The sequence below is a fragment of the Aedes albopictus genome, chromosome 3 (genome assembly GCF_035046485.1).
Source record: "Aedes albopictus strain Foshan chromosome 3, AalbF5, whole genome shotgun sequence".
In the NCBI taxonomy this organism is placed as follows: domain Eukaryota; kingdom Metazoa; phylum Arthropoda; class Insecta; order Diptera; family Culicidae; genus Aedes; species Aedes albopictus.
The window spans coordinates 68,723,445-68,742,459 of record NC_085138.1 but is presented as its reverse complement, the minus strand read 5'-3'; the positions used below and the strand labels follow the sequence as shown (position 1 = coordinate 68,742,459).

Genomic DNA, 19,015 nt, shown 5'->3' with positions numbered 1-19,015 from the left:
GATCTTTTCGATTCACTTGAGAAAAAAAAAATACCCTCTTTCCAATGTTGCTATTTCAGCGGAGAAGATGACGATGATGATTGAATCAGCATGGCTAGATGAATGATAACTCACATTGATTATCTGTGTCTGGCTTTGGTATCCTCCGGACGGCACAGCACATTCAGCATCCAATACTCAAGAGCATTGTAAGGATCCACTTTTCGAATAGGACATCGTTATCGCGCGCAGTCTTTCGATGCAATCAAACGAAGGCAGATCAAAAAATGAAAACGAATACGACGAGAATGAAATCACGAAACTTTCAATCTTCATTCGTACGGCATCGATGACGACTAGGCTCCGTCACTGGCTCTAGCACATATAACACCCCACAAACACGTGGAAGTATGGACACAGCCGGAGAAATATGGATAGGAAAATGAGGAAAAGCGCAAACGAGGGAGCCTGTAAAGAGGGCTGTGTGTAATAGAAAGAGGATCCTTCTACCCACACACACACTCACACACTCGACTGGAGCACCTCGACGCTGTTGGCCGAACAACACATTGGTGTGTGCGGTCTGTATGCCACAAACGTAACCGGAGACACTGAGAGCGCGGGGGTGTCGAGATTTTCCCAGCTCTAGTTTTTTTTTATTTCCCACCCAGACTTCTTAGTTGGTTCGCTCCTTAGCCTGCTTTCTATTCTTTTAATCTTCTTAATAATGTGAACTATAACCCTGGCACCTGGGCTGAAATAAGCTCTTATCTTTCCACTCGGTTCTGTTTCACTATTTTTTCAACACTTTCACGTTAATTAAATCGACGATTTCTCTACCCTAATCTTGTGCCGTAGCGCGACGGTATACATTCCTTCCTTCCAGTCGGCACACGAACACACACACTCGGTTTCCTTCCTCAAGTATCAAACGGTTGTCGGGGATGGCTGCCACAGCTTCAGTAAAAATCATTCGAAGAATTTTCTTTTCTGCAGCCCACCAGAAATCAAATCAATTTACATTTTCGCACACACTTTCCGTAGGATACCGAGATTTCTAGCTCGCGCGTTCATAACCATTCGCAGACAGCAATTTTCGCTTCTTCACCACCACCCCCCGATAAGGTAACTTTAGTTTTTCCGCCTCATTTCGCGCGAATCGTGTAAATCCTGAACTACCGGATAATCCACTCGAAGCCCAACGCGTACTAATCCCCACTGTACGCTTGATTTCACCTGTGCCAGCCCAGAATCCAGAGGCAGAAGTTCAAACTCGAGTCGAGGTACACTATACCGCTTCTCTGGCAGGTTCGGGTTGGCAGCGTAGTCCGTGCCTGTTACAGAGCCTCGCGACTGTTGGCTTGTCTCTCGAGGAAGCGACCGTGGGACTGACTGATGCTTTCACCTAGCTAGGAAAAAAAGCACATTCCGTAAGGTCCTGCCACTTGATGAGCCCCAGAAGCTCCACACCATTGCGAGACACTGCTCAGAGAGGATGGCTTGAGAGAAAACCGGATGCTCTTGCGAGAACCGTGGGGTATACTCCAAAAAGGTGTTGCACGGCTATTACCGTTTGTGGTCGTATATGTACGACTGATGAACAGTGGGGAAGTAGACATGTGCTCTCTGAGCAATGTAATTTTCTGTTTGCTCTCAATTGTTATCAAAATCTATCAAAACAAAGATACCGTGTTGCTGGATTTCTAGGTGAGGTTCGTAAATAATTCAAAAGACACAGTTTTTCAAGGTCTGATATGGCAATGCGGAATAGTATTTCGTTGAAGTAAAAAAAAATCATTTGTGCTTTATTGCTATGTAGTTCACGTATTAGGATACTGACTGTAATCAAGAAAAGCATATGGGCATTATCTTAACAACGGTTATCCGCCTCCTTTAAAGTTATATAATGTGGAGACGCTTGGTCGCTATTTCAGAGGCAATATAAATACGACACGAATATCGATTCAGCAAGCCTATGTTGAGGATGCCTGAGTTTGGTTTCCGGTACGATCCAGGAACCTTTTGGCAGGCGATCGTGTGGGTGATTGAAAGGTGGAAGCAGCACTTCGATGAGCAGCTGTATGGCATGGAGAATTTAAGCTGGATTGATAGATAGATAGAGACAGTAAAACCTCCATGAGTCGATATTGAAGGGACCATCGACTCATAGAAATATCGAGTAGTGGAACAGAAATCCTTCTGGAGGCATTTTGGAGGGACCATCATAGTAACGCAGAAATTATATTTTAGTATGGAAAAAATTACCTCCATGAGTCGATATCGAGTCAAGGAACATCGACTCATTGAGAGGTTCGACTGTAGATAGATAGATAGATAGATAGATAGATAGATAGATAGATAGATAGATAGATAGATAGATAGATAGATAGATAGATAGATAGATAGATAGATAGATAGATAGATAGATAGATAGATAGATAGATAGATAGATAGATAGATAGATAGATAGATAGATAGATAGATAGATAGATAGATAGATAGATAGATAGATAGATAGATAGATAGATAGATAGATAGATAGATAGATAGATAGATAGATAGATAGATAGATAGATAGATAGATAGATAGATAGATAGATAGATAGATAGATAGATAGATAGATAGATAGATAGATAGATAGATAGATAGATAGATAGATAGATAGATAGATAGATAGATAGATAGATAGATAGATAGATAGATAGATAGATAGATAGATAGATAGATAGATAGATAGATAGATAGATAGATAGATAGATAGATAGATAGATAGATAGATAGATAGATAGATAGATAGATAGATAGATAGATAGATAGATAGATAGATAGATAGATAGATAGATAGATAGATAGATAGATAGATAGATAGATAGATAGATAGATAGATAGATAGATAGATAGATAGATAGATAGATAGATAGATAGATAGATAGATAGATAGATAGATAGATAGATAGATAGATAGATAGATAGATAGATAGATAGATAGATAGATAGATAGATAGATAGATAGATAGATAGATAGATAGATAGATAGATAGATAGATAGATAGATAGATAGATAGATAGATAGATAGATAGATAGATAGATAGATAGATAGATAGATAGATAGATAGATAGATAGATAGATAGATAGATAGATAGATAGATAGATAGATAGATAGATAGATAGATAGATAGATAGATAGATAGATAGATAGATAGATAGATAGATAGATAGATAGATAGATAGATAGATAGATAGATAGATAGATAGATAGATAGATAGATAGATAGATAGATAGATAGATAGATAGATAGATAGATAGATAGATAGATAGATAGATAGATAGATAGATAGATAGATAGATAGATAGATAGATAGATAGATAGATAGATAGATAGATAGATAGATAGATAGATAGATAGATAGATAGATAGATAGATAGATAGATAGATAGATAGATAGATAGATAGATAGATAGATAGATAGATAGATAGATAGATAGATAGATAGATAGATAGATAGATAGATAGATAGATAGATAGATAGATAGATAGATAGATAGATAGATAGATAGATAGATAGATAGATAGATAGATAGATAGATAGATAGATAGATAGATAGATAGATAGATAGATAGATAGATAGATAGATAGATAGATAGATAGATAGATAGATAGATAGATAGATAGATAGATAGATAGATAGATAGATAGATAGATAGATAGATAGATAGATAGATAGATAGATAGATAGATAGATAGATAGATAGATAGATAGATAGATAGATAGATAGATAGATAGATAGATAGATAGATAGATAGATAGATAGATAGATAGATAGATAGATAGATAGATAGATAGATAGATAGATAGATAGATAGATAGATAGATAGATAGATAGATAGATAGATAGATAGATAGATAGATAGATAGATAGATAGATAGATAGATAGATAGATAGATAGATAGATAGATAGATAGATAGATAGATAGATAGATAGATAGATAGATAGATAGATAGATAGATAGATAGATAGATAGATAGATAGATAGATAGATAGATAGATAGATAGATAGATAGATAGATAGATAGATAGATAGATAGATAGATAGATAGATAGATAGATAGATAGATAGATAGATAGATAGATAGATAGATAGATAGATAGATAGATAGATAGATAGATAGATAGATAGATAGATAGATAGATAGATAGATAGATAGATAGATAGATAGATAGATAGATAGATAGATAGATAGATAGATAGATAGATAGATAGATAGATAGATAGATAGATAGATAGATAGATAGATAGATAGATAGATAGATAGATAGATAGATAGATAGATAGATAGATAGATAGATAGATAGATAGATAGATAGATAGATAGATAGATAGATAGATAGATAGATAGATAGATAGATAGATAGATAGATAGATAGATAGATAGATAGATAGATAGATAGATAGATAGATAGATAGATAGATAGATAGATAGATAGATAGATAGATAGATAGATAGATAGATAGATAGATAGATAGATAGATAGATAGATAGATAGATAGATAGATAGATAGATAGATAGATAGATAGATAGATAGATAGATAGATAGATAGATAGATAGATAGATAGATAGATAGATAGATAGATAGATAGATAGATAGATAGATAGATAGATAGATAGATAGATAGATAGATAGATAGATAGATAGATAGATAGATAGATAGATAGATAGATAGATAGATAGATAGATAGATAGATAGATAGATAGATAGATAGATAGATAGATAGATAGATAGATAGATAGATAGATAGATAGATAGATAGATAGATAGATAGATAGATAGATAGATAGATAGATAGATAGATAGATAGATAGATAGATAGATAGATAGATAGATAGATAGATAGATAGATAGATAGATAGATAGATAGATAGATAGATAGATAGATAGATAGATAGATAGATAGATAGATAGATAGATAGATAGATAGATAGATAGATAGATAGATAGATAGATAGATAGATAGATAGATAGATAGATAGATAGATAGATAGATAGATAGATAGATAGATAGATAGATAGATAGATAGATAGATAGATAGATAGATAGATAGATAGATAGATAGATAGATAGATAGATAGATAGATAGATAGATAGATAGATAGATAGATAGATAGATAGATAGATAGATAGATAGATAGATAGATAGATAGATAGATAGATAGATAGATAGATAGATAGATAGATAGATAGATAGATAGATAGATAGATAGATAGATAGATAGATAGATAGATAGATAGATAGATAGATAGATAGATAGATAGATAGATAGATAGATAGATAGATAGATAGATAGATAGATAGATAGATAGATAGATAGATAGATAGATAGATAGATAGATAGATAGATAGATAGATAGATAGATAGATAGATAGATAGATAGATAGATAGATAGATAGATAGATAGATAGATAGATAGATAGATAGATAGATAGATAGATAGATAGATAGATAGATAGATAGATAGATAGATAGATAGATAGATAGATAGATAGATAGATAGATAGATAGATAGATAGATAGATAGATAGATAGATAGATAGATAGATAGATAGATAGATAGATAGATAGATAGATAGATAGATAGATAGATAGATAGATAGATAGATAGATAGATAGATAGATAGATAGATAGATAGATAGATAGATAGATAGATAGATAGATAGATAGATAGATAGATAGATAGATAGATAGATAGATAGATAGATAGATAGATAGATAGATAGATAGATAGATAGATAGATAGATAGATAGATAGATAGATAGATAGATAGATAGATAGATAGATAGATAGATAGATAGATAGATAGATAGATAGATAGATAGATAGATAGATAGATAGATAGATAGATAGATAGATAGATAGATAGATAGATAGATAGATAGATAGATAGATAGATAGATAGATAGATAGATAGATAGATAGATAGATAGATAGATAGATAGATAGATAGATAGATAGATAGATAGATAGATAGATAGATAGATAGATAGATAGATAGATAGATAGATAGATAGATAGATAGATAGATAGATAGATAGATAGATAGATAGATAGATAGATAGATAGATAGATAGATAGATAGATAGAGAGATAGATAGATAGATAGATAGATAGATAGATGTGATTTGAAGTTCTTTACCTAGCATCAGTAACAAACTCATCTGTTAATCATGCTTCTAAAACTTGTTTCATCGTTTCATTCCCGTCATAAACAAGTTCAAAACTATAACTCACCCCCCGTGGCCCTAAAAGTCACAACCAAGACCAATTTGTCATCCACCAAGAATGGCAATCAATCACAACCACCTCTGCCAGCGAGCCAGCGGTGACGACGACGGTTACGATGTGTAAATATTTTCCCAAACATCAATCTGGCACTCGGGGGGTTTCATAACCCAACCCATCAGATCAGGAGCTCCACTACTTCCCATCAAAATGGGACAGCCACGCTCTTCTCTTCAGGAAGAGAACGCTAGTTGCAAATTTTGGGAGAAGAGTACACAACGTGCTTCAGACAAGCTCTTGATTAGGGTCAAGTGGGGCAAAATGCCATTTTTCAAACTTTCATCGTTTTCAATGATAATTAGCCTCATTTGTTAGGCTTTCAAAGTGGCAACAGCAACTAGACAATATTTGCTCTATACTTCAGCAAAAATATTCACTAAATTATTGCATTTTCATCGATTTTTAGCGATTTTAAAAACTGATTCGTAAAACGGAAGTGGTGCAAAAAGACCATCTGCCATGGGGTAAGATGCCACTTCATGAAAACATTCAAAAATTACGTCCATAAGTTTTCGGGCATTTCCGACTCCTTTTCTTCCCTTTGTCCCGCTTTTTTCGTATATTCAATAAATGGAGTGTTACCCCCTTCCCCGCAAAACGATGATCGTAATATTTGAATGACCCCCAACATGGAAAGCGTAGACATCAACAACCATGCGTCTCCATACGTGCCTCAATCTCGTTGGAAACACTTGGCTGGTAATAAAATCACCAGAAAACCTTAATTGCAAGCACGAAAAACCGGAAGTTGCCGATTTTCATTGGGAAATCAAAAGATTTTTCGTGGGTTTGGTGGCCTAGCTTCTAGAAGAATGTTTGATGCAAACATATCTTGACACCATTCACATATAGTAATGATCAAGTTCCATTCATGAATGATTTTATGAGTTGGGCCATTTTACCCCATCTTGGCATTTTGGGCTTTGTTCCCCTACACCCTCTGCTAGGATAGAATCGCAAATCTTTTCAAGCACCATTCGTAGGTATATAGGTTAGTGAGATATCGTGTACCTTCAACTACAGCAACACGAAGTGGGCTTCATTACAGATACGGAAATAAAGAACGATAAAGGGCATCTTTGCTACCAGTGGAATTGATTCAAATTGAACCTGTTACATTCGTATAGCATGTAAACATAAATATAATTCACGGAATTAACCTTGTAACAACATACTCTCCTCTATCCGTGATCTTGAGCGTCCCCGACACGGACAGTTTCAAGGTGAATGGATAAATGGCTTTTGGCAAAGCTTTTACCTAACGCTGCTGTTTGGGTGGGAGATAGAAGTAAGAATAAATTAGTTTTAAGCTCTCCGTCCTGCCAATCAATCCTTCTTGATTTTCTTTCTTTCCTACGGAGGGCGACGAGTTCACCCGTAAGGACGCAGAGTGAACAGAAGTTTTTACGTGTTATAAAATTTTCGTTTACGTTTTGACTTTGCACAATGCACATAGATTCATCATTAAAAAAGGTTTTTTTTTGGAAAACGAATCTTGAAATATGCATTTTACAAATCTAATATAGAGTATGGGTACCCTTCTTCATCCTATGCACTCGTGTTCATCCTTTTTTAAATACTAACACTCCGAATGCCGTGATAAAAAACGCGGAATACCATGATCAGAAAAAAAAACTTTGATCTAGATCTGCTGAAACTGATCCAGATAGGGTATTGGTTCCCTTCTTAAGCATGTGGCTCCCATTTTCATCCTACGAAAAACAAAGGATTGAAGCGCTGTTTGTTTTGTTTCTTATTTTTGTATTTTTTGTTAGAGGTGAGCACCCATGAAAACAAAAAGAACGGAATCTATCGGTGCCGTAATCGCTTGTTTTCGAATAGGATGAATATATGAGCATGAGATTAATGATGGCACACATACCCTAAGTTTTATCTATACAACGCTCTAGCACGGACAAACAGACGTAACACTTGCGAAATTTCCATCGACCACGCTTTTAACGATCATTTTAAATTTTCATAGTCACAACCACCCAAGTAACCATGACGCTGGATATAGAGCATTGATTTCGCTTTATAGTGTATTATATTACATGCGATATAAAGTTGTTTGTCATTTAAGTACCATTAAAGTAGGTTTAAAGTCGAAAGTGGCGCTACTATTGTTGATTTAAAGCAAGCTTTACTGTGGTGATTGCTAAAGCATATAAAATGCTTGTGCCATAAAGCTAATGCAATGAAATCGTATGGAATGTATACTTAAAGCATCATGTCAACAAAAGGAAAAAAGTATTTTTGTCATTTTTCTATCTATTTTTATCTACCCATACCTGTTCCGATATTCTCACTCTGACTTTTTTATTCTATTTCGGGAATTGAACCAAGACTGCTAAAACTGGACCACGATGGAAGTCGGACGCGCTAACGCTGTGTGCTACGATGACAATGTATTTTGCACCTGGAAAAATGTGCAACATAAGACAACGTTTACTCAGCTCGTGCTTTATTGAGTTGTGTTTTCAGCAGCTCTAAAAGTTGTGCTGGGGTCGACATGCTATCAGTTATCTTACTTTCCCAAACTCATCCTAGTCGAAAACAAGCGATTACAGAACCGATTGATTCCACAAACGAAGATAATATAAAGATATTAATTTCTGTTCTTTTTGTTTTCATATGTGCTCAAAAAGCACAATAAATAAGGAACAATACAAACAGCGCTTTAATCCTTTCTTTTATGAAATCGGAGCACTATTCTAAATAAGGAAATCAATACCCCGCATAAGTTTTGTTCCCTCAGCATCTGTCTTCATGTCCCAACCAGAAAGTTTTCAATCAGCAACATCTGAGCATGATAATCTAAGTGCTACGCAGCAATCCATGAAAATTTGGGTTTGTTTTTCTTTCTTCTCAATGGTTCTGTTTCTACAGCTGTTTTACAGCTTTTCTTTCTTCGAACTGAGTGTTTTTTTTTCTGTTTACAGTGATGGAAGCCTTAGTAAAGGCATATATAAAGTTATAAATGCTTGCATGATTGCTTGCCATAAAGCTTTTAACATGATAATGCAATGAAGCATTAAACAACGGCCCTATAGAACTATACCGAACTGTCAAAATCCCATAATGCTTCAATGCTTTCATAATGTAGATGTAACGCTTCATTACTTGACAGATGCAGAATAAAAGTTATCTTGCATTAGCTAAACTATAATACGATTGAATTAATGTTATGATATAATGCTTGTGGTTACTTGGGCAGAGGCGCGCGCATCGTTTTTCTATGCCTTTGACTAGTTGACTAGCGCCTTCTGTTGACGATATTGCACAACCCAGTGATTCGTGCAACTTTTCCACCAGGTAATGGTAGTGTGAACTGGGCGATGCATTTCCATGAAAATCGTTCAAGGTGTTACGTCTGTTTGTCTGTGGCTCTAGTGTTCTCGATATGCATCCCAGAGGGTTGGAATCTTCGGCAAAATGCTTTGGATTGGTTGATATTGCATTCTTACGTCTTCGGTTTTGATCTAGATCTGCTGAAACTGATCTAGACTAGTTTCATCTTTCAATATGACGCTCCAGTGTTCTTGGTATGCATCCTAGATGGTTGGAGTCTTCGACAAAGTGCTTTGGATTTGTTGATACTACATTTCAATGTCTTCGGTTTCGATCTAGATCTGCTGAAACTGACCTAGATAAGTTTTATCTGCCAATACGACGCTCTAGTGTTCTCGGTGAGCATCCTAGAGCATGGTTTCCCAAACTGTGGGTCGCGACCCCGCAGGGGAGTCGCCGGCTTTCATCCAGGGGGTCGCGAGGGACTGTAAAATATTTTACTGTAACAGACAACAAATGGGGGAATTTCTATGGGGGGTCGCGAAAACGATTTCAATACGACTCTCTAGTGTTCTTGGTATGCATCCTAGAGGGATGGAATCATTGACAAAATGCTTTAGATTGGTTGGTACTACATTCTTACGTCTTCGATTTTAATCTAGATTTTCTTAAACTGATCTAGATAAGTTTAACCTTTCAATACGACGCTCTAGTGTTCTAGATATGCGTCCTAGCGAGTTGGAGCCTTCGGCGGAGTGGTTTGGATTGGTTAGTCCTGCATTTTCACATCTTCGAATACATGCTAGTTCCAAAATTGTTAATTTCTTCAGAAACTGCAATGTCTATTTTTGATTCCTTATATTGTGAATTGTAGCTTCAAAAAATCGTTGCAAACTTTTAAAAAACAAAAAGGCTCGGGCGTTACATGAGCATAGCGGAGCCTAAACCATTTGCACGTTTTTGCCAATGCATGTAAAGGAATAAAATCGATAAGGAAATCTCTTTGTTTGAGCTCAGTTTATCTATAGAGTATAACCAAGGGTGTAGCCAGCTTTTCGGTCAGGAGGGGTCATGGAGAAAGTTGTTCTCTTTGAAGTTCTTTTTTTCTATAGGAATATAATAGAACCGGCTCTGGCATATCGGTAAAATTTGCCGTGTTATAATAAAAATCATGAAATATGGCCTGGCCATTCAACCAAGCTTTATTTGGCAATATTAAATAATGTTTAAATTTTAAATTATTAAAATTGTTTTTAGACTTTATAAGCTTCAGCTTAGCTTTTGATTTAACTATAATTTGTCCATAGGTTTTATTTCAATAAAAAATTCCATCGAAGCCCACCTGACAGGTTCTCTACAATCTCTTCATGTGCAGAAATTTTCCAAAATAAATAAAAATGTTTGAAAGTGTTGCTTTGCAATTTCCGTAAAATATTGGAATTTTGGTAAAGTTCTGTGAAGTCATTTTATTTCAATTTGAATTATTTAATTATTGTAAACGCTTCAAAATTTTTGGCTGAATTATTCAAAAGTAGCAGTTTGTTTTACCCGTACATCTGAGTTTTTTGCTCTTTTATAAAGCTCCTATGATGAAATCAACATGATTTTTGAAATCTTACAAACATATATAAAATAATCTTTGAGAAAATTATTAAAAAAAAAAAGTTTTCCGAATTTTCTCTGAATTTTAAGAAAACATGATATAAGAAGTGTTTTACGATTTGCCTTTGACATTTTAAAGTGAAAGCTGTTTATAATTTAAAAAAACGTTTTAAAATTTTTGGTGCGCCGCGACATTTTTGGAAATTTCAAAGGGCGCCGTGATAGCAAAAAGTTTGGGAACCTCTGCTGTACATAATCCAATCATGCGACACACTTCACAAAACCCTATCATGCGGACGTATTTTGTTCGTATTTAAAATGTAAACTTTGTGGCCGTGCGGTTAGGGGCGTCACTCTTATATCTCGGAGTGTGGGTTCACCCGCTTCAGCCGGTGAAAACATTTCGTTAAACGTAAAATTCTCCACTGGACCACTGGGGGTTCCGTGTGTTGTTCGTTCCCAGCCAACACACGATCGCATATGCTGTTGAATATAGGGTGAAAGGGTATAATGCGCCCCACCGGGGTAAAACCCCCCTTACAAATATTGAAGAATTATTGCCATCAAGCTGGTCCGTTAGTGGATTGGTACCGAAAAGCAATAAAAATATCAAAAAGTCTGAAATCGAGGCTTTTGGCGTAATATTTTACCTCTTGTGATCTGACTTCATTGTAAACGAAGCTAGTTCTGTTCGCTTGTGTTATTTGCAACTTTTATGTAGTTAAACACTGTAACTCGGAAGCTCATGGGATAGGGATCTTCAGGGTCGTTGAAGGCATTTCTAACACACCCATATACAAAGCGATGAATGACCAATCTAAGCAGGAGCAAATTACAAGAATATTGCCGACAGAGGTGTACAGGCTCAGAATTGACCAGTATAAAAGGGGGGGGGGGGTATACAACAAGCAATGATCCACAAAAGGCGAGGCCTGGTGGTTCCTTTGTGAACCCGGAAAACGTAACAAGGGTGGTGAAAAATCATACAACTCAGGGTTGCTCTTTCCTATAGGGACTACTCCTGAGGCAAGCTCTATTTACAATGGTTTTATTTGTGACGTCACAGATTTAGGGTACATACGTGCATGCTGAATTCGTGGTACTGGCTCACTATGGATCTTGGTCCAGTTTGGTGATCGATCCTGCGTCGAGCGGATGATGTAGACTCGATAGGGTTGCCACGGTCGACTACTAAACGGGGTAGTGGCCTTTCCGGTATCTTGGGAGAGCCGGGGAGCCGGCCGGGTGAAGATCGTCACTTTCTGTCGGGAGAGCCGGGGTGCCGGCCAGATGAAGATCGTCGCTTTCGGTTTTAGTCAATGGCGGCTGTAGAACTGCACACACACACACACACACACTCTACGCTGGGCTCAGCGTGGAAGCAACTCGTGGCTAATCCAGGCTTTGGCACGCACCATCTTCCGGACGCATCTTCTTATAGGTTATGAACCTAGTGGAAACTCAGGAAGAAGCACAAACAGAAAAAAGGCCCGTAACATGGACCTAACCACCACGGATTAATACCCTAGCGACGCCACTGAACCTAACCTCACTTTTCACTTCTATATAGCTAATAATTACCTTTTTCTGTTATTTTACTTGTTTGTCTTCGTAGTTTTCTTTGTTCGTGTACTAGTATAGGTTTTATCTAGATTCAATTGTATATATTAGCTGTAGGTTGTAATTTTATAGTTGAATAACTAACCGTTTTTACACTTGACTTTAACGCACTTTCGATATTCTTGTTGATTTTACTTTTTTCGTTTTTGTTTTACTAATAACATATAAGATCCTAAATTAAAGAAACAACACTAAAATTATAAAAAGTTTCACCAAAACTGAGGATTTAACTTGACCTCAACAAATAACATTTAACACACGCGCGCACTAACAATTCCTTTTGAGGATCACAAATAGAAAAGAGCCTAAAATCATCCAAGCCCCCATCTTTTATAACATGCCATTAAACATAATATTCCAATATGGCATTCATGTTACAATTTTATGCTAGTCCATCCTTTTGCATTGTAGCACCATCTGTGGGCGATTTCAATTTGAACAGGGCTGTTTTTTTTTCCCCGAGCTCAAACTGCTCGTATTGAATCTGCACTCATCCACCTTGTACGATGTGAAAGCGGAACACGCACTCATTCGTGTTTTGCATCAAATGAGTGTGTATGTTCCATTACGTAAATTTTTGGTAGGGGAAAATTGGGCAAAATGATTGGTGGTGGAGCCAACAAGTAAATATTGGAACCGAACGGTTACAACACTTGTTGAAAGACCCTCCTAGGATAAGGACTGTTCATTAAAGAAAGTGGACACCTGTTTTTCAATAGAAAATATTTATTTTCGAACAAATTCATAAGTTTATTTTTTATTTAATACAATCAACATACATGTGGCCGAATTCACGTGAGTTTGAACATTTACTTCGCATTTCTGAAGAACGCTTGGACTTTCCTCTTGATACCTCCCATTAGATTCTGCACAACTTTCTTCGTAAGATTTCGTTGTGCCGCAGACCAAATTTTCTTGAAGCAATCAACACAACTTGCTTCTCTTCCATCTTTCTTGAGATGCCGCCTTATTATTGTCCAGTATCTTTTCACATGACGCAGTTCAGGGAAGTTTTGTGGATTTTGCCATTTTTCGACAAAATCGACTTTTTCCGTCTTGAGCATCTCTAGTGTAGAAGAAACGTAATGAGCGGATGCCAGATCCGACCAAAACAATGGAGGATCCGTATTTTTCGATATATGGGTAGAAGTCGTTTTTAACCCTCAGAGCCCCAGGACAAACTTCTTTTTTTTAATCGTCTGATACTCAGGATCTGTAAAATATAAAAATAAGCGGTTTTCACTATGATCGATGGGATGAGTTGTACTTCATGTAAGAGTAGTTGTCAAACCGGATGTCCATGTTTGAACCTGCTTTTGCACCGGAAATAAGTGTTCCCTGGTGCTATGTTTGGCGATATGTTCTACAGCTGCCGTTTGGCTACTTTTTCAATAATTAGATGTTAATTCTCGGTAGATCAATCAAGGCGGAATCTAAATCTGGTCTTTAATTTCTTAGCGAAGCGTGCTTTCACAAATTGAAATCAATTTTGTAAATTGGGACAGAAACCGATAAACGCCTAGAAGTATGCAATGATCAAGTAATAATTCGTTGGTTGAAAGTATGACCCGTGTTTCAATTTTAGGTGGATTAATCACATGAGTGATACTTTTAAAAGAAGGGCTCAAATATACGAAACAAATTCTTCATAGACACCAAACTTCTAAAATCATCTTTTCAGGTGCAAAATGATTATGATCACGAAATTGGGTCTTAGGGAGTCCTACCGGAAGTACACTCCTGGGACCAAGTTTCAGATGTAACTCATGCTAGAAAGCAGCCTCAGCATTGTGTTCTTGCGTTGGCCCACCATTTCAAGTTGTTAAAGATTTCAGAATTATTATAAAATACCGGATTCATAGACGACTCGCCAAAACATTGCACCAGGGAACACTTATTTCCGGTGCAAAAGCAGGTTCAAACATGGACTTCCGGTTTGACAACTACTCTTACATAAAGTACAACTCTTCCCATCGATCATAGTGAAAACCGCTTATTTCTATATTTTACAGATCCTGAGTATCAGACGATTAAAAATAAGAAGTTTGTCCTGGGGCTCTGAGGGTTAATGCATTCCTTTATGTTGTTTTTCACCGTTGATTGTTCCTGTTGTGAACTACGAAGAACTGTTGAGGCCGCATGAACAATTGGCTTGTCACACCTAAAACTTTTTTCAAATTTTTCGGTTCTGATGTACCCTACATCATCCAGCACATCTATCCCCTGCTCAGCGTTGAAAAATTGCGGTACCGGAAGTGATACTAGTACACAGATCTCAAAACGACAACTTTTTGGAACACCATTTGTGCAGAATTTATCTGCTAGTCGCTAAGCTAATCCAACCCATCGCTCAAAATTTCTCACTTTTTTCGTTTTCTTTGAATGTGTTGCCGAAGTGAACAATATGTTTACACACTGAGCAAAAATTCACAATTTTTGGTTTAGTTTTAACTCTAAACTATTGGTAAACAGATGTTCACTTTCTTTAATGAACAGTCCTTAAGCATGTAGTGGAATTATCCCCTGGGACAGTTTTATCACGGGCTGGATGTTTTTCTTTTGATGGGGCGTATTGCCCCGTTTGTTTTGAAAAGGCAAATTTCGGAACGATTTCGAAAAACGTTTCGAAGCTTCCATAGCCACCTCTCTAAAGCAAAAGTTCGCATGCAACACTTCACTAACTTTAGTAACAACGATTTGCAGTGACCCATAGATGGAATAAGGCGCCACCCAAGAAACAATTTTTGCTTTAAGAAATGTTTCTCAAACCAACGTTATTAAACTGGACGTCGTATTATATTTGAATAATTTTGAAATAAAACTGTTCTTCAACTCTAGTTCGCCCAAAAATGAGAATCTATTCAACGTCAACCGTTCTATAAGTACGATGAAATGAATGTTTATCCAATGATCGTACATCGGTTGTGGAACTCTTGTTCAACGTTAGAACCATCAGCAATTAACACAAACATCGTAAACTGTTCTTCAACGTTTATTAAACAATGTTGTATGACGCTATTTGTTTAATTATTTAAGAATGGTTGCAGCATAGTGCATAATAACAAGCTTTCTTCGATATTTATTTCACCATAATACAATCAAAACATGCTGGAGCCGTGATACAACTTACGAAATTTATTTCTATTTATAGATATGCTTTTAATTGCTACAAAAACGATTCTTAAACGTTTCTTCAATATCGTTGTAACAATAAAATGAAAAAATGATTTTGGTTTCTGCATTTCTGCATTTGTGTCTGGAATATCTCTCTCTGATCTTTATTTTATTACATTTTATGGGACAAATCACATCAATGGAAAGACTCGAACTCAGGACCTTTGGATTCACACTCGTCTGCATCCGCTCTGCTTCAATCCGAATTACATGAATCGGCAGATTTAAAGCAGTATATAAATATTCAATCCCTGAGTCGAATACATTACCGTACATATGCTGCTTAAAAATTGCTTAAATATTTTATTCAACTAATTGTCTTCATAAACAATGAAGTTGATTAATGTTTGAATAATTGTAACCGCAACGTTTAATCATAAGGCATGCATGCTAATTATTTTGCTAGTCTGTCGGTAATTCACGGTGTTGTGTTGTAAGATTGGTATCGCTTGGTACTTTTTTTTTATTTGAACGTCCAAACAAGTGAACTTTATTTATTTCCACTGCTCCTGTTTTGTGTTGGGAGGAGAAGGTGTAAAACTTGTGTATATCTCCAGGCAGCTTTGAACATAAGGAAGATGAGCCCGGTTTGACCGGTGGCACCAAAGTGGATAGAGTAGATTGTCCATAGCAAACAAAGGATCCAGAATCTACTTCAGCTGCTTTTTCTGGTGTTTTTGTTGCCGATTTTGCTGTCGTTGGAGCGTGTAGTGTAAAAGGTGAGTCAGAATGTTTTTAAAAGTGTGAAAAGTGTGATATTTGAGGCTGCTGCAAGAAGTTTGTTTGGTCTTCAAGCTTGTAGCCGCGGTTGCTCTTCTTAGGCTCTTAATCAGCAATTGTGTTTACAAAAAGGGGCAGGGCGAACAACGATTATTAAGTGACACAGTACCACTGCTAATCAACATTGCTTGAATAAAAGTGTAACATTTGTATCGAAGAAACATGGTAACATCTTGTTGTTAAGCTATATTAGTGTAGTTGAATAAAATGATCAAGCAAAAGTTGTTAAATTTTAAATAAGCTACTTGTTCCATCGAAGATCTTATGTGGAATAACGGCATCTAATACGTTGGAAGCAGCTTGTATTCTATCATTATTAGAACACTATTAGACAGATGATGTGAATACCTAAGCAACTGTTTTTCAACTTTTATACCATTGGTTATTCAATGAGCAGAAATATGTTTAACTAACGTGCAGTTTCCACTGCATGAAACATTTATGCGCCATTTTGTTCAACAGAAACTCTTGTTCAACGGTCGGCGCCTTTGTAGCACATTTAATCAACTGACATGCTTATTAATGATTTTGAATTGTTACTTGGGCAGTTTCTGATATATTGCCATTTCTGCTTAGGGGGGCATATTATACCTGTTTACCCTAATACTAAAGTGAAGGCGATTAGCGTACACTTGACACACGGTTAAAAGGAAGTACGCAGGGTAGTAGCACTAGACTTTGCCACTGCTTTAGTCTCCATACAAATTCCATTTTTTATGTATGAAGTGGCGAAAATTAGTGCAGAATCTTAGGGGGGGGGCGAAATCTAGTGTTTTACCCTACGCACTTTAGCATCCTATTCTACATCATATACGATTTCGTGTTGATTGGGTTGTCTCATGTTAGTGACCGTTCAGTCTGTGCAACCGCTCGTTAGATGTCTTTTAGAAATGGTGACTAGAAAATCCAAGATTGACAAAAATTCATGTTGGTGTTTTTTTTATGGAGTACATACCTTATAATCTCTAAAACTATGCAAATTTGGTATATTTGGAAGATGTTCAGCGTTGAAAAGTAGTTACCAGTATTCAGTACATCTAGTATAGCACTCCGAAATTCAAGTTGGCAGACCAAAATTTTTTTTTGGGCTCTATTTTATGGAGGTTTGGGCTCAGAAATTATTGGAGTCCAAAAATATCCAGGTGATGCTATTCTTTTCTGCTTGAGTAGTGTGTATATCACATGCTGTGTTGTTACGGTAATTCTACATTCTGTACTTGTGTATATTCTGAATGATTTAGGGCCGATTTCTTCACCTCGGCTTAACCGGTAAGCCAGGCTTACCCATACAGTTAAACCTGGCTTAACGCTTAAGCCAGTGTGAAGAAATCGGCCCTTAATAGTTATTATGTATCATTATTTATGGCAAAGCATGCATCAGCTTTGATTGAAACAAATATTGTCGAAGTGTGGATACCGTCTCGCGTCACAATATGCATCAATCAACCCACTTCGCCGTCTCGTTTGACCACCCACCACCCACTCTACCCGCAAATGGATACATCTACTCGGTGTAGATTTTGCTATTTTTAGCCACCGGATGGATAAGGATTTCCCTCTATCACTCATACAGACACGTGCATCAGTGACGAACGATACGTGCTCGCATCCTTGACGACGCCGTGAGTTGCTCCCACGAGAAAATGTGAATTTTCTCAATGAGCCTCTCCACCAACTGACGGTAAGAGTTTTCACTCTCGCGAGCAGAAAAGTGCTCACCGCTCATCGTGGAACGGAAAACTACTCGCTATTTTGTGCCGCTTTGGACTGGCCGCGGAAACCTGTGAACATTAGCCACACGAAAGGTATGATAAGGGAATATATGGCTTTCTCTATGGACTACATACCAACTAAAAGGCGGTTTTACTTTTGGCCCTATTACCCTTTCCCTCTCTCCTCATTCTGTTTTATGGTACACGGCCAGGATCAAGAACAGCAAACAGATTGAATGGGCCGTCGTGGGTGGCGAACGGCGGCAGGAGAAAACTGTGGTCTAAGCGTTTGCACATTGTGCTCGTTACATAATGTTATTGTCCGGCTCATATCTATTCCGCAAGCGAGTGTCACTCTGCTGGCTGGCTACTGGTGTTTGGAATGCGAATATGGTATGCGAACCAAACGGTCAACCCCATCCCAGTTGGTGCCCCGATATGCCATACATCATAACAATTATTACTAAACCTTGCTTTTGCTTTCGGCTGTGCTTTTGGCTAATA

At 36.6% G+C, this 19,015-nt stretch overlaps 2 protein-coding genes across 2 annotated transcripts in view; both read right to left on the bottom strand.

Annotated features, from left to right (window-relative positions):
- LOC109427117 (Kv channel-interacting protein 1) overlaps window positions 1-1,425 on the bottom strand; it is a 145,392-nt gene extending 143,967 nt beyond the window's left edge. The window contains exon 1 of the mRNA XM_062858383.1: window positions 115-1,425. The gene's annotated coding sequence lies outside the window, so the exon portion shown is untranslated. The remainder of the gene's footprint in view (window positions 1-114) is intronic.
- The window catches only part of LOC134290234 (uncharacterized protein K02A2.6-like), a 63,110-nt gene continuing 45,411 nt past the window's right edge, over window positions 1,317-19,015 (bottom strand). The window contains exons 6-7 of the mRNA XM_062857307.1: window positions 12,329-12,487; window positions 1,317-1,388 (exon numbers count right to left, since the gene is read on the bottom strand). Of these exons, the coding sequence (XP_062713291.1) occupies window positions 1,317-1,388; window positions 12,329-12,487 (231 nt within the window). The remainder of the gene's footprint in view (window positions 1,389-12,328; window positions 12,488-19,015) is intronic.